General features: G+C 45.2%; 1 protein-coding gene across 3 annotated transcripts in view; it reads left to right on the plus strand.

Annotated features, from left to right (window-relative positions):
- LOC135899532 (hemicentin-1-like) overlaps nt 1–14,717 on the plus strand; it is a 237,907-nt gene extending 223,190 nt beyond the window's left edge. For 2 of the 3 annotated variants that reach the window (XM_065428813.1, XM_065428811.2), the window contains exons 11-15: nt 1,477–1,614; nt 6,226–6,259; nt 7,290–7,381; nt 8,294–8,419; nt 12,859–14,717. In XM_065428813.1, coding sequence (XP_065284885.1) covers nt 1,477–1,614; nt 6,226–6,259; nt 7,290–7,381; nt 8,294–8,364 — 335 coding nt within the window. In that variant the 3' untranslated portion in view covers nt 8,365–8,419; nt 12,859–14,717. The remainder of the gene's footprint in view (nt 1–1,476; nt 1,615–6,225; nt 6,260–7,289; nt 7,382–8,293; nt 8,420–12,858) is intronic. The other variant, XM_070537558.1, reaches the window with a different exon arrangement.
- Nucleotides 14,718–23,142: the final 8,425 nt, after the last annotated feature.

Raw genomic sequence — 23,142 nt, forward strand, 5'->3', positions numbered from 1 at the left:
CCTGCGCAGGGTAGCCAACCGGAACTACCTCTGGTTAACCTCCCTGCCTTTCTCTACATTATTTTCTCTCTCTCTCTGCAACACAATATCATAGGTGCACACTTGAGTGCATTGTTATATATGCAAACAGCTTTTTGCGAAGCACCTCGTGAATAATTTGTAGTACGCGTGTTCGCGGAGAGCTATCATTCATGGGGTCAGATTACGAAAGAAAGCGATTTCATAACAGAGTGCAAGCTCCCTTTAGGGCCGACGTACAACGGCACCCGACGCATATAAAGAACAGCGTTTAAATGATATATTAATTGTGATATATACCCACCACCGCTATTTCATGACTGAATGTTGCATGAGCCTCGTGCATGATTTTTCGCCGTCTGAATTTAATACTGAGAAAATCCGCCCCTTGTTCAATTTCAACTGCGTGTGGCTGCGACCTTATGGCATGGTTGTGTCTTTTAAGCGTCAGTGTTGAGTAAATGTAGAACAGTGGATTTACGTGTACTCAGGTTCAAGTGCGCAAAGTAAGCAAACAAAAAAAATTCCACATAAGCTATGTTGTTCACATTCAAGTTTCTACATTGGGGACGACGAGATGTGAGGTTCAACGCAGAATGGCTGCGCAATCTGCGGGTTGCAAATCATGTTATCGCGTTTAGCAATGGTGCAGGTAACCCATATTAAATTATAGAAGACCTCAACTGGCAAGAGATTAGCTGTAGGTTTGAAAAGTAGCGTGCAAAAGCCTAAAGTAGCGTTCCGCACACTGGCAAGGCCAGGGGAGTTCATGATTGGTAGTAAGCATATTAAATCGGTGTAAGAGTACTGTTATTTAGGCTAAAGAAATCACAGTACATCCGGCTCATGGGAACGAAATTTCCAGATGGACAAAAACACGTTCGAGTGGGTATGGCAGTCGCTTACTAATATCCTTCAAGACATAAGTATACACAATAGACGCATTGTATATGCAATAACCTGTGGAGATAAAACTTGGAAAATAACAAGGAGCTTTAGGAGGAGATAAGGGCCGTGCAACTAGAAACTGAGCGAAAAATATTTTACGTGTAACGTTAAAAACTAGGAAAAGGGGAGTGTGTATCAGAAAGCAAACACGGGCAGTTGATATTCTAGCTGAGATTAAGAGGAAAGCATGCAGTTTGGACAGGTAACGTAATACTGAAGAAAAGGTGCGGCTTGCGTGCAACCCCTTCGTATATACTTATTTTGTCGTTCACCAACACACTCGAACTACTCTTGTCAGTTCCTCGATTCCTCTCCTACTGCATGCACCCATTCTGATGATCTGTCCAAAACCGCTCGAATATACTGAGAGCACCCGATACCGCTGTCAAGGAGCGGCTTCACGCAGGGCTGTACATGCCATCAAATTTGTACGTGTGTCTCTTGGAAACGATGAAACGTGATGCCCCCGCTGTGATGGGCACCCGTCGTAAAACCGTGCCTTGTGCGCAGGTCCCGCCGGCTGGGCGCAGCTTCTGCTGAAAGAAGAGAACCTCATCATCATGGCGGGCATCGCCGGAGGCGTCGTCATCATCATCGTTCTACTCATCGTTATTATTAGCATCGTTGTTATCCGAAAGCGCATTCAGTGTGAGTGGTCCCACCTGCGTAATAGCGTGCCTGCTCTAACCGCCCCTTCGTCATTTAGGTTACCGTCGTTCGCGCCTTTTATGTCATTTTCCTTCGCGAAATTATCCCCGCTTCTCCATATGATGCCCGTGTCGCTGTAATTTTCCTTGTGCGCTCAGTTTTTGAGAGCGGGAACAACCGTTTTAATGACTCTTGCATTGAATATTTTAGCGGGGTGCCCGACGTGATATGCCTCGCTTTTGAAATTGTGGCCGCTTTATGCGCTGCCTATTAGCGAAGAAAAAAATAAAATGTTTAAATGACTTTTCGTTCTCGAAAGAGTTCTCTAAAGTACGATTTGCCCGGGATATTATGCTTGCGTTAGTGATTGCAAGTGAAGCAACGGCTATCTTCCTTGAAATAAGATAAAGCGCAAGGTTGTCCTAAATTATGAAGCTCGACTGTTTGATGGACGTTGCTACGATCATCTAGCACTATACAATTATCGACGCCTCAAATTCGTAATGATGGTGCACGAGAACTATCAAGCAAGTTCCTAAGCTTGAAGACTGAAACTTATTGGTTGTGTTGGGTGAAGTGACTACTGAAAGAAGCAGCCCTATAATTATTACTTCCCAGCCATGAACAACCTCTAGAAGTACGAATGTGCATGAGGCAAGTTCTGAAGTACACTCTAAAAACTAAGAGAGTGCCGGGCACTCCCTTTGAGGGAGTAGCGGCTTGTCCCATATTTCACTCTCTTTTCGAGAGTAGATCGACCCTCTTTGAGAGAGAGTAGGTCAACTCCTGTTGACAGAGTTTTGTTACTCCGCCGCAAGGGATTGCTAGTACTCTTCTGCAGAGTGATAATACTCTTCCCACAGGGAGTGCTAGTACTCTTCCGCAGAGTGGTAATACTCTCACCGTAGGGGTAATGGCACTCCACCAGACCGAGTACTTCTACTCCCCCAAACAGAGTGCAACTACTCTTCCCAATACCCTCTTAGCGAAGTCCTGGCCACGCATGCAGGCAGGAAATCAGATCAAATTAGGGTCGCTGATACACCGTTCTCTAGGCGGCTCCTCAGACTCAGTGGCCCGATTCCAAGCGGCCTTCAGAATAGGTGTGAGCAATGTTATGCAGGATTTTAAAGTCATTTTTCCTGGCTATTTGCTGCCTACCATGAGTCGTGACGGCTCGTAATCGGCCTATGCGTATGTGTCCCGAACGCCACTGCGGAGAAAAAAAAGCTAATTCACATTTAATCCGCAAATATTTTCGCATATTTCACAATCAGGAGACACATAATCTAATTAGAACACAATAGTCGAGGGAATCACACACTTATGGAGAACCACATTGCTCTATACATCACGTGGATTCGAACCCGCGTACACTCGCATCTATACAATTCAAAGCACACATCCTAACCATTACACCACAAAGCCACCACGCTCAGTCGTGTTGTTTTAGAGCTTATATACATAACAAATGTATTTGAGGAATCGGCTGCGGTGGTTGGAGTTTCTCTGCAGTGTGCTGTGCTGTTGTGTACTGGAATACGTTTGCGTTTGCATCATTTCCATTCCTTGCTACGACTAATGGAGGAATACAACGTAGACGACGACGTGAGAACTATTCACGGCTTGTCGTCACCCCAGGAAAATAACAAATGTGCCGTTCAGCTCACGATCGAGTGCTTTTCCAGTCCATGCATTATATGTTCTCCGAAAATACGCGGATACAAAGTATCGTGCCAACCATCCACGTATGTGAATTTAAGTCGCGCGTATACTGGTGAGCATTTCTGTTTATTTTTTCCGCCAGTTCCATTCGTATGTGGTCAACTGCGATGCCAGTACCAGGCATTTCGACGTGCCTCACGCTGCCGTGTAGGCGTTCTTTTCAGGTGCATTAGTTTAGAGTTTGGTTCAGTCCGCTGTGAGCTGTTGTCCTGCATTAGCAGCGGATCGTTAGCGTTTTGAAGAGCACGCATTCCAGCATTTGGAGACTGCTTATGCCGATAGCCGCGTCACATGCATTGGCACGCATGTTTAAATGAGTAATGTGTCCACTTGTTACGCGTGCACTGCTCGTATCCTGTGGCAGTGCTCGTTCTAAAAGCTTCGAAGACCATCTACATTCATACGTGTGTTCAATATATATGCACAGGATAGACTTGCCGGCTAGTTGGTTGAGCATTTTAGAAGAAACAGCGCAACACAAGGACGACGCAAAAACATGGACAACACCACGAAGCGCTGGTGTGGTCGATGCTTTTTTTCGTCCTGGTGTTAGCGCTGTTTCTTCTTCCACGAAACACGCACACCACAGGTACGCGAAAGTTTAGGAGTATAGGGCGTTAACTTTGTTTTCCCCGTTTCCTCTCAGTGCCAATGGCACAATGCGTTGCCCGAAATAGCGCACGCTTACCCCCATATTCAGAAATGCATCATAACTTGAAGCCCATGCTTGACTTGATCTAAATGACGCAAGTCGTGAACGCACCAAAAGAAAGGCAGTGAGCGTCTGGGGGACGTTCGCACCAGGCGTCGTTTATATAAAGTCAAGCATGGGTTTTGTATTAATATACATTTCTGAATACGGGGGTTAGTCATCTACTTCTCACAGAAAATGTCGAAGAAACGCCCACCAAAACCAGGCACATTCGTAAACCTAACTAGGCAATACGAAGCTCCATAGAAAAAGAGTGGTATTAAAAGCTTTCAGTATTTTTCTTTACTCCAAAATGGTTGCGCTCTCGTGGTTTCAATGTACAGAGATGATGCAGCGTTAGCTAAAAAGCATGAATTTCCGAACTCCATGCCAAAATAAGCTTGTAAAATTATTTAGGTGCTAGAAACCAGGGTTTGTAGCGATCCTTGAAAACCCTTTATTTCTAAAATGCCGTTTTCAAGGCATTGAAAAGCCTGGAATTTTTAGAAGTACTGGAAAGTCCTTAAATTTGTACACTTGGCTAGACATAGCAGACATTGCCAAGTGTTTTTTTTTTCCCTTCTGTGACATTCTTCGCATGTCACAGAGAATTGTCTGTGGAGGTAATAGAAGGAAAGCGACATCCTTAAAGTTCAAATTACAAAGGAGCTGCAGATACCAGTTTTAGGCACATGGAACCGGCGACAAATGTACTTGGAGGAGCAGAAGCAGGAAGCTCAACGGTTGAGGCATTCAAAGAAAAGCCGTGATGAGTAAATTGAGAGCTACAGACACAATAAAAGATCACCTTTCTCCGGTGCTGTGTTGTTCCGCGATCTTGAGCGCGCGCGCGCGCGGTGGAGAACTCCGAGTGAAAAAGTAGAGCGCTCGCTACGCGTTCCTTTGAACTGCGGCGGCCTGTTCTCTTAGAAGCAAAACGATGTGTTCTTTGCTCAGCGTGCATGAATGATGCATTGCCATGTTCGGGGCCAGCCACCTACAGTTGAAGCAGAAGATCACGCTACGTTTTGTTCTCTATTGCCGCAAGAGTAGAACTACTCTCTCTCTCTGAAGGGGGAGAGTGAAAAGCACATTTCACTCTCTCCTTGGTGAGAGAGTGAACAATGCATTTCACTCTCCTCGACATTTTGCGAGAGTAAAACGACGCTTTGAAGAGTGAACCGGCCTCTTCACTCCTGCGATACCCTTCCTAGTTTTTAGAGTGTAGCATGTCTCTTTTTTTTTCTATCTTGACGCGCCCTAATACGGCTTTTACCTACCACGGAAATGTATTCCATTCAGCTGAGGCAGCTGTCGCCATGGAGACGTTGTACAATCGAGGGGAAAGCATACGTGAATAGTTCAGGAAATGTACAAAAACAATGGTTTGCAGTTGCCTAATCCTTTAAAGAATAGCTGAAATGGGACAGCTAAAAAGGCTCTACAATGGCTCCAAATCTTACTGCTTATATGTTTGCAAGAAATATTCCGGTTGCAAGATTGGAAAGGTTTACTGCTAAGTATATCTCGGGAACCTGCGGTTTGCAAAAGCGTATCTACCAGTATTAACCTAAGGGGACTAAACATTAGGGATAACAAAGAAGCTTGAGAAAAACGTAGGGATGGTGAAACGAGGGGTGCAACGGGAAATGGTGCGTGCAACGTTGGGAGTTGTAACAAGTATGGGAGTAATAACGTTGAGTATGGAATAGACAGAAAACCTCTGCAGTTCATACTCCGCGTGAGAGTGAAAGGCAATGAAAGTTGGGAAGGTCGCGTAAAGCGCAGAAAACATATAGCTGGCGTTCTATTAGAGTAACTGGAATGGGTGCAAACGGAGGAAACTGGGTGTCGCAGACGGTAAAACGTTACGCGGTAAGGCGCTACATCATTCTTAGAGCGCTTTGCGCTGTTGTGGTTTCAAAGTAGGCTAATCATGAGGATCACTGCTACGAAGTGTTGTGCCAAATTAGTTACAGATAATAGGTCTCAGACAGCTCTATGCTTAACAATCTGCAGTGCATGCGCATGTGTCTGCGTGTGGTTGCGCGTGTAATAAGAATGGGGAAAGAAAGGAAGGTAAATTGTAGGTCTCGCTACAGAGCATTGTGTGCGATGCCTGCAGACAAGTGTGTTTTTCGGGAACATTTCAGCTAAGTAAGCTGACAATTCTTTTTTCTTTTCATCCGTTTCAGCAAACACAAAACCACGGCTTGAAGAACGCGAAAAGTAAGTAAAACGTTCTTGCCGAGCAGTCATTACGCCTGCTTTTACTTCGTAACTGCGACATCCCTGCGCCGTCCGAGAGTATGGTGCGAAAATGTATTATGACGTTCTAAAATAATGTTGTGTTTTACCTAGACTTCGTTCAGTCAATGCTAGTTCTTTCTCGATGGAAAATTTTCAGGCTGGTAATTTATTGTACTGGCATACCCGGCAGAGCGAGTGTTTTTGAACAAACTCTTGTATTAGCCGCTTTAGGACAATTCGCTGCACGATCGACAATAATCTCTATCGTATAGCCAAATACGAGAGAAATCATTTCATGTCACAACAATTGGAGCTTTTCCTGACAGTGCCTTATGCAGAGCTTAGAATACCTCTTGGAGCACAAACTCCTTTTCGAGCGATTGTGCCGTCATTATAAATTATGATAAATAGTGAGAATAACTAGTAGCAGACTCGGAACGGAGACGCAGCTCGTATTATATTTTATAGCGTGCCGCTTCTACCTGTGAAGAAAAGTGCAAGCATGCAAGAAATATGCCATTAAAATGGCTGTGAGGCCCGTTAACCCAACTCTATGTAGCTGTATAGAAGTTTTGTACACTATGCGTAGCATGGCCCAGAATCCGCAACGCTAGCGCTGGGATTCATTTGAGAATGTCTCGTCCAAACAGCAGTCATCACAGGCAGCCGTGATGTAGTGAGCCCAAGTAAAGAATTTGCAGGCTGATACGGGCTGTAGAAAAGAGAACACATCATTCACTGCAGAACTTAAGCTTCAAATGTCACCAAATTTATTTATGATTCTGTGTGCATCATGCTCACTGCGAGTCATTCCGTTGTAGTAGGCAACAATCTACTGTTCCTTCAGACTTTGCTTACTTGCTCTTAAAATTGGGCCCACATTAAAATCAAACATGTACTAAGAGTGGCACAACTGAAATAAGCAACCCGCGATATGCTTTTCCAATAACGCGAGAAACAAGAACAAACACAAGAACAATAGCTGGTGGCGCTCTCTCGTGTTTTCCAGTGCTATCGTGGAGATTGGCCACGGCAGCCCCCACGGAAAGCTCTCGTTGTTGGCTGACATGAAACGTGACGGTAGCCCACTTTTCGAAGAAGGTACATCTCCTTCATAGAATTTTTAGCGGCTTAATGTCAGCGTACGCTTCCGTCGTTTTCGTAAATTACAAATATCTGCTTGAAGCGCAGAACTTATATGCTGTCAGCACCACTGCGATAATACGAATGGGGTAGTCATGCCGTGTTCCTGATGTCAATTCAACTGCTTAAAGCTTTATTTAAAAAAAAAAACATATGTTTCTTCTCGCGTTTCAAGGAAACTTGGTGAACCGAGATGGCATAAGTGCAGGACTAATAATACATCCCTAATTAATTTGAGCTCCTATAGAACAAAATAATTTCTACACGTTGGCATGGGCTGGCTTTACAGCAATTTTTACACCAGTACCCGCTCGACACTCACACAGAATATCCGGAATATTTGCGCTGTTCATGCAGCAGTCGTTTGAAATTTGCGCACTATTATGGAGATGCCACCGCAATCGCCATATCTAAGCAAGGCAACGACATTAACACACCAACCGATATTTGGAACCAAACCCTTGAAAATGAAAGAAAAAAAGAAACCGTACTTATAGCTCAACTGCCTCTATTTCTTTAGACGTCTTTCAGGCAATTCCTGAGCATAATAGCGCAGGCTTGTGCTTTAGTCTTTGCTGCAGACCCTTTCCGAATGTGCCGTACAAACCGAATAATATATAGACGCTGTCACGCTTTCGTGCAGTGACAGCTTTCTTTTAGTTTGGCATTGTACCTGCACTGATTTCAATGTGCCGCAGATTAAAATAGTCGTAGCCGAATTGGTCATATCACCAATTACAACATGGTACATTTCCTTCTTTCGTCTGGGTCTTTAGTATAGACCTGCTGGCTCGTCTTTGTGTGTTCTCACAATACGCATCACGATACAGTTGTGTCACCGCTCGTCTTTCTCGCGGTTTTTTTGCGCAGACTACGACAGCGAAGATGGGCACCGGTCAGCGACGCGGCTTGTCCGGCGTGGAACGCTGGAGCTCGGATGAAGCCCGCGCACCGCCAGGAGATCCACGCGCAGACCATCCATCACACGACGATAAAGTGAGCGGCGCGGCCACGCGGCGAATACGAATACTGGGGCCTCGCGTAGGCGCGGCAGGGCCGCTTCCGGCCCCGCCTTTATCCCGCGACCCAAATTAGAGGAACCCTGCTGGTTTGGAATATTAAACAAGCGAAGCTATGGGGGTTGGGGGGGGGGCGGCAGAAAGGTTAGCAGTGTAGGTAGCCAGGCGTGGTCCCATATCGGCGGCCGGAACTCTGGGCCTGGGGTCGTATCGAGAAGGGTTAGCTACTTCCCTTGTTTCGGCGGATTCGCGTGCACTGGTCAGTAGAATAAGCGATAGTAATGTAAATTTATGTCCCCCATTGTTTGCGGATAGCAACGAAGCCACCGAGTCTCTGTAAGGCAGCAACCACGGATTGCAGGGTCCGAGCCTCGATCCATTTGAAGTAGACCTCTCACACTTCAGTCCTACACATGACACCCTCCCTTTAATTATTCAGGAGCGGTGTTTATTAGGAATTTAGGCAGCGGTTGTCACGGCGACCCCGCCAATGAGACGACAGATCTTTGCCATTACGGCACATAAGCGCACAAAAGCCGCGCTTAAACGCTCGAACGCGCGCGCTATGTTAAAATTGGTAAGGGAGGCATTACGAGCCAGGGTGCTTGACGATAAGTTGAGCAAAAACATTGAAGCCTCCGCAAACGTTGCGAGACATTATGGAGAGCGAGAGAGAGAGACTATTTATTAGGAAAACATAGATTTTTGCCTGCGCGTATACAACCGCTGACATGCTACTGTGTATAGGGATGGTGAATGGGATTAAAAGATTAAAAAAATTACCCGCCATGTCACCTGTAACTATTGGTATCAGGTTCACTTGCGCATTTCATATTTATTTTTATTCTCTTTTGTTTATGGAGAGCGGGGCATAATTGAGTTGATAATATTTCATATTGGTATAATACAGCACGCATAAAAATAAGAGGAGGGGTAGGTATAACGACAGACACTACCAGGATTCTTATGTGCGCGGTTACTTTTATAATAATAATAATAATAATAATAATAATAATAATAATAATAATAATAATAATAATAATAATAATAATAATAAATTATTATTATTATTATTATTATTATTATTATTATTATTATTATTATTATTATTATTATTATTATTATTATTATTATTATTATTATTATTATTATTATTATTATTATTATTATTATTATTATTATTATTAATGTAGCGCACGCATTGTCGATGCATTACAGCTTGTCAGAAGCAACCTTCTGACCACTGCAACCATGGTTCTCTTTGCCAGCTTCAGTACTGAAGTTAGTGGCGGGATATGTGCATGTGGTCTGGCTTGAGCTTTCGTTTCTGACATTACTGATTGTGATCTTTTGCTGCAAACGCAAAAAGCTGAATAAGCTAGCCATGTATCATAATCGCAAAAGAAAGATCGTAAAAAATACATAGAATTATATCAGCGCAAGAACGCCTAGAATTCTTAGATACATGTAGAGGCAGACTTCAGCTTGTAGAATGTTATATCGAATGCGACAGCTGTCGCACTCAAGAAAGACAACCGGCGTATTCACAGCATGCTCAAGACATGTTTCTCCATGAGGCAAAATCATAGAATGTCACTCAACGTCACTCATGTCTCCTATGTTTTCTGGCTGCTCCGTCGAATGTACCATATAGTTCTTCCAGATAAAAATAGAGCCGTAGCACTGAGTCTCGTTTCAGTATCAAAGACTGCATGAGAAATAGAAGGTGCCGCCAGGAGGTTTTCTTTTCTTACTACTGTATCGTCTTTTTCAAAGTGAGAAAGAGAGAGCTTTTCTTTAGCTCAGGATGAGACTCAGGAGAAAGCTAATGTTGCCCAAGTCGCGCAGCTGTCAGAAACACTCAAAGCAAGGCGTCAGAAGGTTGTTAGAAACACGGCCGTAACGCGTCGTTTCTCAGCATTGCGCACGAGCGCCCATGAAAAAAAAAGTACGCTGTTCGAGACTTTTAAACAGGATAAGGTTTATCTTTCCAGTGATACCTTTCGCGACAGACAGCTCGTAAATTCAAATCCGTCTGAATAACTGAAGCCTTCTAAAAAGGTTTCAACAATATCTTGGCGCTAACTCAATTCGACTGTAGGCGGGTTTCGTCTCGCAGGAGTAACTCAAGCCTATTAGAGCCAGTGCTGCTACGCTCCTCGAATATAGAGCTGTTCGGCTAAGACGGCACGAGAACTGGCATCGAAAACTAGCAGAACCCCTTCGGCGCACCTTACATCAACCATTCTCGAGGGCATTGGTGTGCGATACGTCAGGTTATTTTTATCTCCGGGTATCGGTTATGCAGCTTTTCCACACTATAAGCTTGTGCGAGACTTTGAATGCTCTGCTATGACGACATTCCTTGAGCGCGGCAAGGCGGTCTTCTTCAAGCGCGTCGCTCCCGTCATGGGTAGAGCTGTCAAAAGCGTGACGCTTGGGGCAACTTTCTTCCGGCTCGAGGTCCAGGAACGGAAATGGGAGCGGGTGGCCGCCTTTACAGTGGCCCCCTCCGACACCCCATTCCTGCCATTCTATGTTGCGGAAAGCCGTGCTCGGCCCAAATTTCTGGCAACCGAGGGCCGGAAATGCCTGCGGGGTATGCTTCGGCCATATTACATCTGCATTGCAAATTGCTTCATATCGAAGTTAGGCGTACTTCTCAGACGGCAAAGCTAAGATGGCTGCAAAAGGAAGGGGGGGTTTGCCAGTCAAGTTCAGGACTGCACGGGAAGGTGGTCTAGCAGAGCGCTTAAGGCCGGAGGGTTGGGAGGTGGCGTACCTGTTGTGGCATACCTTAAGACGAGCGGGGCCAAGCGACACGAGAAAGGTACAGCCATGACGTCTCCGTGTCGTTGCACCCCCCCCCCCCCCTCCGGGGCAGGGAATTCTTCAACCTCATATTTCTAATTAGTCGCCTCGTCGTCCCGCCTGAAGGCGCGTTAGCCTAACGCAATTTGCCCAGTGCCCGACGGCACTCTCGTCTTTCGTTGCGCGGCTCCTTTGCGACGTCTCAGCGCGCGGGGTTCGGTTCGCATTCTTGCCGAGACATGCCCTCGGGAGAAAGTTGGTCCTTAGAATATAAGGGAGCACCGAGAGAGGCGTACTCAAGAGTAATCGGCACAGTTCGTTGCCTTTTGGTGCTTTTCGCTACCGAGTTACAGGACAGCTTTTCTCCCTAATTGCATAAGCGCCGTGTCTGTTGTGATCAATTTCTCAAGAGTTTACCTTCTGGCTCGTCAGACTTTGAAGGAAGGAACGGAGAGCCGCCGCTGTGCTCATTCTAGTGATGTGGTGTTAGACCCGAGGAAATATTTCTTAGAACTCTTGAACGTTCAGCATTCATAGGACTCCGCCGTTTGTTGCGCAGTCTTTGTCAACAAAGGAATTTCTTTTAGCAACGCTAAGGTGTGCACGTGCAATTCTCGCTTTGTGAGAGGTTAGAGGGTTCGCGTGCAAAAAGGTTTGTACGATGAATTCTCGTGAGCAAAATTAACGGACCCCTGCGAGCGCTTCGCCAGGCTATGCCGTGCTGCGTCATCACACCACCTAGTGACTTGCTGCTCGAACTCGTGCGATGTCGAGACCCGCGCGTGCGCACGTGCGTACGATCTGAACTCATGCTCATGACTGTTCACTCTGTGCGACGAGGTCTGCGTGAGCTGGCGCTGCCTGGCCACGTACGAATCCGCGGGATCACGCAGTAGCGGCGCCTTACGCCCCAGCTGACGCGCCGATATTCCTTTGGCGCAGTGTAGCAGCGTTAGTATTAGCAAAATTGACGAAGGTATTACTACTACTACTACTACTACTACTACTACTACTACTACTACTACTACTACTACTACTACTACTACTACTACTACTACTACTACTACTGCTAGTAGTAGTAGTAGTAGTATTGGCATCCGCTTTGGAACATGGTGGTGACAGCCGTCAATAGCTTACTTGATTCGATCAGGTTTTGCTAGATCTATCACTATCACTTTCCGCTATCAATCTACCTTCCCCTGCGATTTGTTTCTTTTTTTAAATTTATGCGTGGGCCAGCACTCAGACTTCAGCGTTGTTCACGGCCGCGGTAAATAAATGATTTATTGATTGAATAGTCGGTGGAGTATTATATTATTGACCATGTAACACGTACAATCAGCACAAAGAAAAGGAAAAGTGGGCTAGCAATTCTCTCCCAAACGGGATAAGGTGGTGCATAGGATAAAGCCAGAGATCATACCGGTGAGCGATACGGACACGCACACTCTACGGGTCTGGACGCGGAGGTGATGAAGCCACAATGTATGTGGCGCGATAATGCGGTTCATTAAAAGCCATTGGCCTCGTGCACTTTTCTTGAACACTTTCATCAGCAGCTGCATTTTAATTCACTTCTTTCTTTCTCTCTTCTTTTTTTTTCAGTGGACTTTAGCAGAGTTGTGACTTGGGTCTGCGGCCCATGACCGGGATGAATCAAGGGTCAGCCTCTTCCGAAACGGCTTTCAGATTCTGCTGTCGTAGACGTTAAGGGCGCCACTGGAGACAAGCGAGTGCTGCGGAGAGTGCTAGATGAACTGCTTCTGCAAAAGTACTTCGCATGGAACCGCCACACAGGAATCACTCACTGCTCATAAGTCAGGACTGCTCGATGCTTTCCATCGCGTTGTTCTCGCCGGTAATGAGAACTGGCGTGGCGAGTCGGCTGTGAGAGTTTTACTTGATATTAAAAAAAGTGAAAGTTGCTTTAGTGAGTTTCGGAAGTGAAGGTTGAGTTGGCGTCTTCTTAAGGCGGACATCTCTGGACAAACCCAGTGGGAAGGCCTCTAGTGAAACACAGCGAAGAGTGCGAAGACCGCTAACCATTGTGACTGGAACCGTCCTAAAGTGATTCTCTTATGCTGGGGCAACAACGCCGCAGCGGTCTAGGATGTGCGAGCGTGGTGAAGGCACTGCGTAAAGATACAACAAAAAAAAGAAAAAAAAAGCAAGCACTCAAGACCCCAGTGCAAGCGTCGTCCGTGTTTCTGCGCCTTTGTTAGTGTTTTCTTCTCTTTCTGTTGCGAAGCGTATGTGTGTGTGCCTGTGGATACTGTTGTCAATGCCAGAAACATTACCCAGGTGTATTGTGGCGGTTATTTCGTCCTAGAAACGAGTGTGCCAGTTGCGTTTTTACTCATTGCTTAGGCATTTGTGTACATTTTGCCGATGGCACGGCCCGGTGGTGTCAAGACTGTTTTTCGGAGGCCCCCTCGATCCCCCCCACCCCCCTTTTCTCCTAGGAACGGGGCCTTTCCCGTGCTCCTGCTCTGACGAACACGGCAGAAACTTGAAGGAAAATGACGTGTCACCGAAACATGAGCGAAGCGTACTCGCCAGACGTTCGGTATCAACACCTTTGCTTATACGTACAACGGCGTCTCTAAAGCTCCCGTTCACCGAAATTGCGGAGTTGACGCGCCTCATCTGGAGTTCTTTGCAATGAGCGAGAGAAACATTGGAACGTTCACCTCATAAGTAATTGTTTTGTAAAATACATGTCGCTGATCGCAGAAACGCAGTTACGTGCTAAGTCGACTGCACTTGACTCCTCGGGGATTACACAGACGCGAATGCCATTTTTGTTCATGCATTTACCCTGGCGTCCCCAGCTCAGTTTGAGAAATCATGATATTTGTCGGTTTGTGCAACGAATAAAGCCTCGAGTGCATTGCGATGGAAGTTGAAAGTGTTGTTTTCCTAACAAACGTAAGATGCGTCTAGCGCTAGAGTGTAGGGTGAGAAAAAAAAGTAGGTCAAGTGTACGTCCTCGTTTTCTTTTCCCCTCAACTTCGCAATTTCCATGGACACCGAGCTCAATGTAAATACTGCAATTTTCGCTTTCAAACCGAAATACGTCAAAAAAAGGTGCTGGAATAGTGCACTTTCTGGTTGATGTTATTGTACAGATGCGTTTAGCAAACAGAAGTGAACTCGTCCACAAGTCGCTTTCTTTATTTTCAGTGTTTACAAATTTTAATTGTGGGAGTGTTTGTAACGTTGATTAATCTCATGTTCTTGGTATGCGGTGCAAAAGCAAATGGCTAGGTTCATTTCGTGTGAGAATCGAGCAAGAATGGTTCTTGCAGGTCAGTCCAACGATGGCGAACATGACCGATCCTTAGTTTCGAAGGAAAGGGACAAAAGGTATGACGACAATGCGAAGTAATCAATATAACATTTGTTGTATGATTCGTTTTTACTTACAATAAAAAACATTTGCAATAAAAGACACAACTCTTGAGTGTTATTGAAACTATTGTATGTGTCCTTCTTCTCATGAACGCTGCATTTCTTTCTGTATTTGCAGTGTCTCTTTGTTCACTCAAACTTTTGCACAATCAACGAGTCTGTCCCTTCGCCGTAACACTGCAAAGCAGGCACATGGGCACTGTGATATATCAACGCTGTCTAAGCAGCGTCGACTTCTTGCATACAAAGTTCAGGTTTGAAGCGTTAATTAAAAGCTTAATTTTTAAACTTAAGACGACACATACAGTATGTCTCGGTGAAAACAAGTTAGGAAAATTAATCTAGAAGGCGCAAGACAAATATAAATTTCACTATTTTTTTAAAGTTGAAGGCGAATTAAAGCAACATTTTCAGCACCACCGCACTGAATATACGTCGAAGGCGAGAAATGAGAATTCCAAGGCAAAAAGCAAAAGCAAACAATAAAGGGTCTAAACGGGAACTCTGTCGTAAAATTAAAGAGCGCTCTAAACGGTGTCCAATTTTTTCCTTGAACTGTAATTCTGAGGAACAGAGCTTGATCATTTTTCAATGAAAGCATGACGTTATTGCATTTGCTAAGTAAACTTCACTCGTTAAATATATATTAATCGACCTGAGACAATATAGAAGGATGATCTGAAATCAATAGGATATTCTAGGGCGCTTCGATCCAAGGAAAGTTTATCGATTTCGCCTTGTTTCCAATCCAGACTGCAGTATATTCAGCTATGTAAAGCTTGAGAAAGATGTTTACTGTTTGATTTCTTTTTATTATTCCTACACCCTCAGTGCAGGGTAGCAAATCAGACATTGAAATGTGACCATCCTCCTGGCCTTTCTCTTCGTCCTTAATTCCCTTTGAATAACTCAAACTTCGAAAAATAGTTCGTTCGTAATGTGCCAGCAGCGCTTAACCACGATCAGAGTTTGAAACGTAAAACCAGGATGCCCTCTTGTTCGTCCCAAAGGCAATCTCGCAAAGTTGCTAAATGTAGAAAGACAAAAACGGTTACGCACCGCTTTCCGCTGTTCTTAGCACCATCAAAATCGCTAAGAGAAAGAGCGAACAAAAGTGTTTTTATGTTAGAATGAGAGGAAATAGCAGCTCTCTGTAGGCCCTTAGCTGTGTGACCGAAGCACTTGTGATCTACATTCTTGTTCATTAACTAGTTGCTGATAAGAAGGGGCAGAGTTAGCAATACTGCTGTGATTTGAACTCGTTTGTCCTAAAAACTTGTCAGTGGGCCTAATTTTCCAACGAATCGCCGAACCATGAATCAAACTCGGCTTCCAGTTCGTCTGTCTTCACGGATGCCAGATACCCGTCGGCACGCTCTGAAAAATGACGTACGAGTCTCCTGTCTCCCTTCGAGCTGTTAGTGACACGGGGGAACAAATATACGGCGCACGCGCAAAGCTCGTCCGCATTCTTGTTCTGCGTCCCCGATATTGTCTCAGCGCGCTCATCATTCCCTCTCGGCGAAAGCGGAACGCTGCCACATGACAGCGGGAAAGGGGATGCCAGTCGATGGGCCGACACTCCCCAGGCGATGCGGGGAGGCTTGTTCCGAGGGTATAACCTAAATCAATTCCGGCTCGCCAGCGTCGACCGCAGAGACGGCTTTGGCGGCATGAGCCAACGCTGGGTTGTCAGCCGAAAGCCGCTTCGACCCTACTGCTGTCCTCTCCGTCCTCTATGCGGGGAAGAGAGGCTTGGGAGGGACGGAGACAAGCGTCGACAACGTTCGCCAAGTCATATTACGCTCGTTGCGAGGCAAAAGGATTACAGGGGGACGCAAGCCTCTCCTGGCGTTCTTTATGTGTGCTCGTTTTTGCTGCTCGCTCCCACTGCTTTATGAAAGCGTCGTTGCAGATCGAAGGTCAGGGCCCTCACCCGAGTAAAACGAACGGGAAGCACACGCCAGGCTGCCCGTATTCGCAATATTTCTTTTGTTGCCTAATGTATGCACGCAAGAACCCCATTCTACCACACCAGTTTTGTTTTCTTTATTGTTGCTACACTGCAAGGGCTGCAGCAACGTACGTAATGATAAATATGAAAAAAGGGAGACAGAACCTATAAACGACAGTATTCTAATGGATATCTGACTTCAACAGAGAACTTAACATATTGCTGTAGAGAGAGCTTTTTCAGTAGGGAACGTTGACTCGTATTTGGTACCTTTGCCCACCACATATTGGTTGTTGCCTCATGTAGTATGGGTAGTCCTAAACTCAAAGCAAACTCCCCTTAAACTTGTACTCAAGTCTTCAGATTAATTCAAATAGTGTTGCACACTGAGCAACACTGTTTTCAATATAGTCTGCGACTGTAATAGATCGGCGGGTTTTAATGTTGTTTCGCTCGACAAAGCAGCAAATAAGTTCTCTTAAAATATTTACCTGGGCAAGTGTATTCAAGCACCAGGGTACACTAAGCATATTTTGCGCAAAGTAGAGATAGAGACAGGGGCTGCACCTTTTACCTCTGCTCTACCTTTAATTGTAAACATGTGGGGCAAAGTATAATTGTAATTAATCGTCCGGTATTGTCAACCTATACCCGTTCTAGTTGAGACGGTGGGCGTGCGCGCGCATTTACGTCTGGTGGCCTGTGTGCACGAGTAGGCCACGACACACACACGCGCATGTACGCGCACAGATGGGCACGCGCACGCGCACACGCAAACAGCTACTCACACGCATGAAGAAATAAAGGAAGAGAAATAACAGCTCCGTTAATTCGTTACATTGATACACTTGCCTTATGAACTTCCACATTACTCAACCGCACCCGCAAGCCTTATCGTTAAACTTTCTTCTTTGATTATACACATCTGCCTTCTCCTACTTCTTCCTTTCTGCTTCTTACGCATACCGCTTTACGCTAGCCCCTTGATTTCTTATGAAAGTTCAACGTGAATGTCCAGTACAATTAGCACATCCCATGATCTTGCGCGACGGCTTCATCCCCCGTCACATGGATCTGTGGCGGAGCACGCTTTACAAGGAGCTCCAAGTTGATCGAAAGGACAGCTTCCTATGTCGCACGGGGGCATTAAGCATATGATAAAACAAATAACAGTTGCAGCGTAACGCACGCTTGACGCCAAGTTGCCTTTGAGTATGAAATACAAGAACTGCACGAAATGTTGTTTCATACAGAATAAAACAAGTAACAGTATTTTCATCCTTACGGAGGATCGAAACAATGGTCTCCTTATCTCCAAAATGTGATGTTAGTCTGATGAAATCTGTCTTGAGAAGTCGACCAACTAGTGACGAACTGTTTGAATGTGTATGCCTTAAAGCAAAGTTTTAGAAAGGCAAAGGTTATAGATGTTGCAGTAGTTTTCCCCCAAAAATGCACTTCTTCCACTTTGATATGCCTGGGTTGAATGTCTCTACACGTAAAATCCTAGATGATGTCCCCCATAGACGCTGACAGGAGGGGAACAGTGCTCTTAAATTTATCTCACCCAACTAGTAAGCCATCGGCCTCGGTAACGATGTTCTACAATCTATGTCCAGCATAACTAACGCCGAACCATTTCCAAACATTACTTGCTAACCTGACTGTTTTGATTCCCACTCGAGTAGGAGATTGTTCGATGATAACCTCGCTGTAGTCTAGGCGTGAAACCTAGGATTGGACGATGCTGCATTGGAAGCTGTTTGAAGAAAACGAGTAACAGCGCTGAACAACGGGACGTGACTGAGACAGACGGAACGCTTTCTTCAGGCATGCACCAAGCAGCCCAAGTTAGCACGTTATTCGAAGCTGTTATTTAACTTTTTTTATGCTGTATCATCATAATAATGAGCAGCAGCCTCTCTATATCCACTGCAGGACCAAGGCCTCTCCCTGCGATCTCCAATCACCTCTGTACTGTGGCAACTCATTCAAACTTGCACCTGCGAATTTCCTCAACCCCCCCTGGTTTTCCGCCGTCTTCAACTACGCTTCCCTTCTCTTGGCACCCATTCTGTAACTATAATGGTTATCTATCCTACCGATTACATGGCCTGCCCAGTTCCGTTTCTTTCTCTGGATGTTAATTAGAATACAGGCTATCCCTGTGTGCTCTCTGATCCCCACCGCTCTCTCCCTGTCTCTTAACGTTACGCCTAACATTCTTCGTTCCATCGCTTTTTGCTTTATGGTTTATGCCATGCGGCAAATCTTCCCAAATAAAAGAAAAACAGCTGGCGTTACTGCTTTGTTACCATTTGTCTTTCACAGTGAGTCCGAGTGAAGACTGACGAGTCGGATTGGTATGTATCGTTCACAGCACAGAAATGTAGGTTCTATTTACAATTACTTCTCGTACCTCAATGACGCTACGGTAGTTGCTTCGAGAATTTGCGTCGTTTCATCGATCCCTATGCTTCAGTACAGCGTTACGAGGACGGTGTTGGGAGCAACAAAGGAGATGGTTTGCTCTAATTTTTTGTCTGCGTCTGGGTGGCCCTGCCCAAAACAAAGAGTCATTATCCAACACAGTTAGTTGCGCGAGTTTCTTAGGCATGTTGAACATGTAAATACATTTAAAAGACGCGAGCAACAAAGAAGGCAACTGACGCGGATAACATATTTCAAGAGCGAGGCGCATACAGTGCACATTAGCCCTTTTCCTGTTTACCTGTTCAGTTACAACCCCTCAACACCGTTTAAAGCATCAGGATAGGGTACACAGTAAATTGACACAATCTTCTTTCTCCAAGATGATGGACTCTCCCCACTGCACTAGAACGTTGGGGAACGTAGCACAAATTGTAACTGTGTACTGTGTGACATTGTATGTCTCAGAGGGACATTGACACTGTGGCTGATAGTAGCTCTGTCACAGACTGTGTGAGAGTGCCCACAAATATAGCTTTATGTTGTTCATTCTTTCCCTCTTTTTCTTTCGCCTTTCACTTCCTTTATCGCCTTCCCCAGTGCAAGGTAGCCAACACGAAATATATTTTGGTAAATCTCTCTGCCTTTCTTGTATCTCTTTCTCCCTCAAAATTATGGTTGGGGTCAATTTTTTTAATGACAGGAACAATTGAATTAAGTCGAATATTCATTCGAAGTCATGTTTTATGAAGAAGGCGTGAACGTTTCTGTAGTAAGCAAGAACGAGTAAAGAAATTGAAGAAAGAACACAACATAATTCACGACCTGAGCCAAATTGCCGTGTCACATCTGTTCAACGATGGGTTTTCTCATGCATTTGAGATACCATTGAAATTAGGTCAGGCTTCGCTTATTCCTGTAGCAGGTGAAAGCCGCCCAATGTCATAAATTTCGGTAAGTCGTATGTTAGAAGAGCGTGGATGCCTTTGTTGGGGCCCCAGAAGTAGTGTTAATCGTTTGATACATGAAAATCCAATTTAATTTGCAATATCATTCAGTTAAAATTTGAATTTCATTCTTCAATATTTTTGCGAGACGGAGACAAGCACGAATGTGGTTTATGCGTGGTGAATGCAGAAGGCACCGGCTGACACTAGAACATGGCGGCCGAAGCGCCCCAGCAACAACGCTTTGTTATCGTCTCTTGCCTGCGCGTCCTGTTCTGCATCACGACAATATTCTCGGTAAACGTTTGTATGTAGTGTACCTTGCATCTTACAGCTTTTATAATAGCCAAGAAGTCCCCAAATCAAGTAACCTTTTGTGGGAGCCACAGTTATTTTAGATTGTTATGCAGTGCGAGAAAGAAAAGCGAAACTCTCAGCATAAGGCGCAGGTCTCTGGTTAACTAAGCCCGGTATATTTTAAAAGACAACGGCGGTTTCTTAAAAAATATTTAATAGCTTCAGGAATATTTCGCAGTTTTGAAGTTCACCAGGAATTGAGAGACCTCTGATTTAGCTAAACTACATTGTCGAGTTTTATCCCATGACTCCTGGCATTTCTTAGATATTAAAGAAATGTGCTTTATGTACCCGTCCAGTGGTAAAAAAAAACATACTTCTAAATAAATTCGCGGCAGTGCAGGGAATTACGTTTGCCGCTCATTATTCGAGAATTCCCATACTGCCCCTCCCTCTGCAAAGGCGCTGATGGCACTGGCCCACTGCCAGCTGGTGCGGTGACCTTGTTCACAAATTCTTTGCCTGAATATATCGCGAAATGAAAGCACGTATACAGGGGCGCTATAACGTAAAGCTATTCCAAACTTTTCTATTCCAATTCTGCAATGAGTTCTCCGCGATGGGTCAAAAACTTTCTTGAAGCATCCTCTCTTCGTCTGTCACCGACGTCACGAAAACTGCGGTAGCTCCCCATCTGATATGACGTCTACACACTGGTCATGAATGAGTGGTTTGAACAAAGAAAAATAGTTATTTCTGATTCGACGCCTTTTCGCCATTAACCGTCTGCTATTGGGCAAAACTTTTCGGGCTGCAGCCATTTCACCTGCCTGTCACGCGACGTCACAAAACCGCGAAATCTCAACGCGTCATAGTGACGTATACGCGTTAAAGATCTATTAATATGCCGAAAAAAAACTTATTTTTTTCTGAATAGCCGCAAGCGGCCCTGTTCTGAAATAAATAAGAGATGGCTGCCGCAGATCACTCAGGCACTAGCTACTCGCACCTGCCAGAGAGCATTTACGTATAATGAACTTTTCCGAGGCCGTGTAACGTTTTTGAGCGCGTTCAGCACATTTACAACCTCGCTATGCCAACTCTTTTTTGCGTAGGAGTCGCTTTAGCGCCATTCTCAACCGTCCGTTGCATGCCGCCGCGATTTTTGACCAGCCACAGCAAGCTAAGTAAGGGAAAGCGCACCAATCGCAGACGCCGGCACCCCCATCTTCCTCCGGCTATCTATTTTCAGTGCACTGGCTCGGCCCCATCAAAAGTATCTCCACTTGAGCGTGATCCTCGCCTCCTGGCAGCCAATCGCAAACGAAAAACCGCTCAATGTAGGTGATGTAAATCATTTTGAAGGCAAAGAAATGTCACCTTCTATAAATTAGGTGAGCGTTTGATTGGGCTGTCCAGGCAGCGCTGCGGGTCACCACCCGATACTTGCGTCGGCGGTTACGCAAATTTGATGTCAGGAGATTGGAATAAAAGCATATTTGAATAGCTTTACGTTAAAGGGCCCAAGCTGCGCTTAAATTTTGCTTTAGGGATTGTCGTCATCGTGAGACATTTTTTTTTTCTAAGAGGATTAAAAGAAAGAGCTCTATATTGACTCAACGCATAAATAGCATGTGTCCAGCTTTATACCGGATTACTTCCTTTTGATGGACATCATGACTCGCGGTTGTACAACATTTGTGAAACATCAAGCCAGTGAAGGAGAGATACGGGAAGGACGGGCACGCGCTGCGCATGTTCGAACAATGACTATGAGGAAGTTGCTACAACGACCATTAAATGCGTACTTTGTCTGCCAATGCAGGGAGATATAGCTATGGGTTGTGTCGAAAAAATCTGAATTTCAAATCTGGGTGCCACATAAATATTCGTTGCGACGGTGTGTGCATAAACACAGCTTTCTCAGTGTTCTTTTTTTGATTTTTTCCTCACGACTGACTTTGCAGCCTGGTAGAAGAAAAAAAAACAAGTGCAAGCAACAACACCTTAACAAATATACGGCGGCTACATGTATTCGGGAAATTTGCATCGTCGCCGTCTTGACAACTTTATGCGCTCTTCGAAAACAAATTCAGAGGTTTTTATATCATCGTGATATGCAGAAATGGTCATCCTGGCCGCTTTCTTTATCTCAGAACGTGGCTTTTACAGATAAAGCGTGGATGGTCGAGATTGTTTGCTTTTTTTTAGCGCGCAACCGTGCAGCAGTCGCTTCAAAGAACGCAGCGCACCGAGGAGGAACGACGCTGAGTCAATACATCCGCTCCGTCCGCCTTTTCTCTCGCCATAATTTCCGTCTATTTTTCTATTTTTTCGCCAAACATCTTCGGCGCATAATTTATAACTCGCGACTTCTTTCAGAGCGACTTTCCAGGCCTGAAAGAGGCTCCCCTTTTTCATCCTCCGTCCTTCGAGTCCGCGATCGTTGTGAGCTTAGCGGTCGAAATGGCTTGGTGAACACGCTAATAGATAGGGCAGAACTGCTTTTGATGCGTCTCCGCGAGGATAATAGGCGTCCACTTCCTGACGACACCAGCCCCGGTCGGGGGCGGACGTGCAACAATGCTTTCTTTCTTCCTTCCTTTCCTTTTTTTTTTTTACCACACGCAGCCAGAGATGAAAAGCGAAGTTCAACAAAGCTCAGACTGTATGAAGTTGAATGCAACTAAGGAAAATCATCGCAAGCGGAGGTCTCGAATGGTCAGAACTGGCAGGCAATGATCGCTGAGAGACGCCACCGAAAAGAATGGACAAGTAGCAAAAATACACCCAGCAGAAAGGAGAACGTCAAACGTCTTCCAGAATGTCGAAACGCGTTTCTCCGTACGA

The sequence above is a fragment of the Dermacentor albipictus genome, chromosome 4 (genome assembly GCF_038994185.2).
Source record: "Dermacentor albipictus isolate Rhodes 1998 colony chromosome 4, USDA_Dalb.pri_finalv2, whole genome shotgun sequence".
NCBI classification, from domain to species: Eukaryota; Metazoa; Arthropoda; class Arachnida; order Ixodida; family Ixodidae; genus Dermacentor; species Dermacentor albipictus.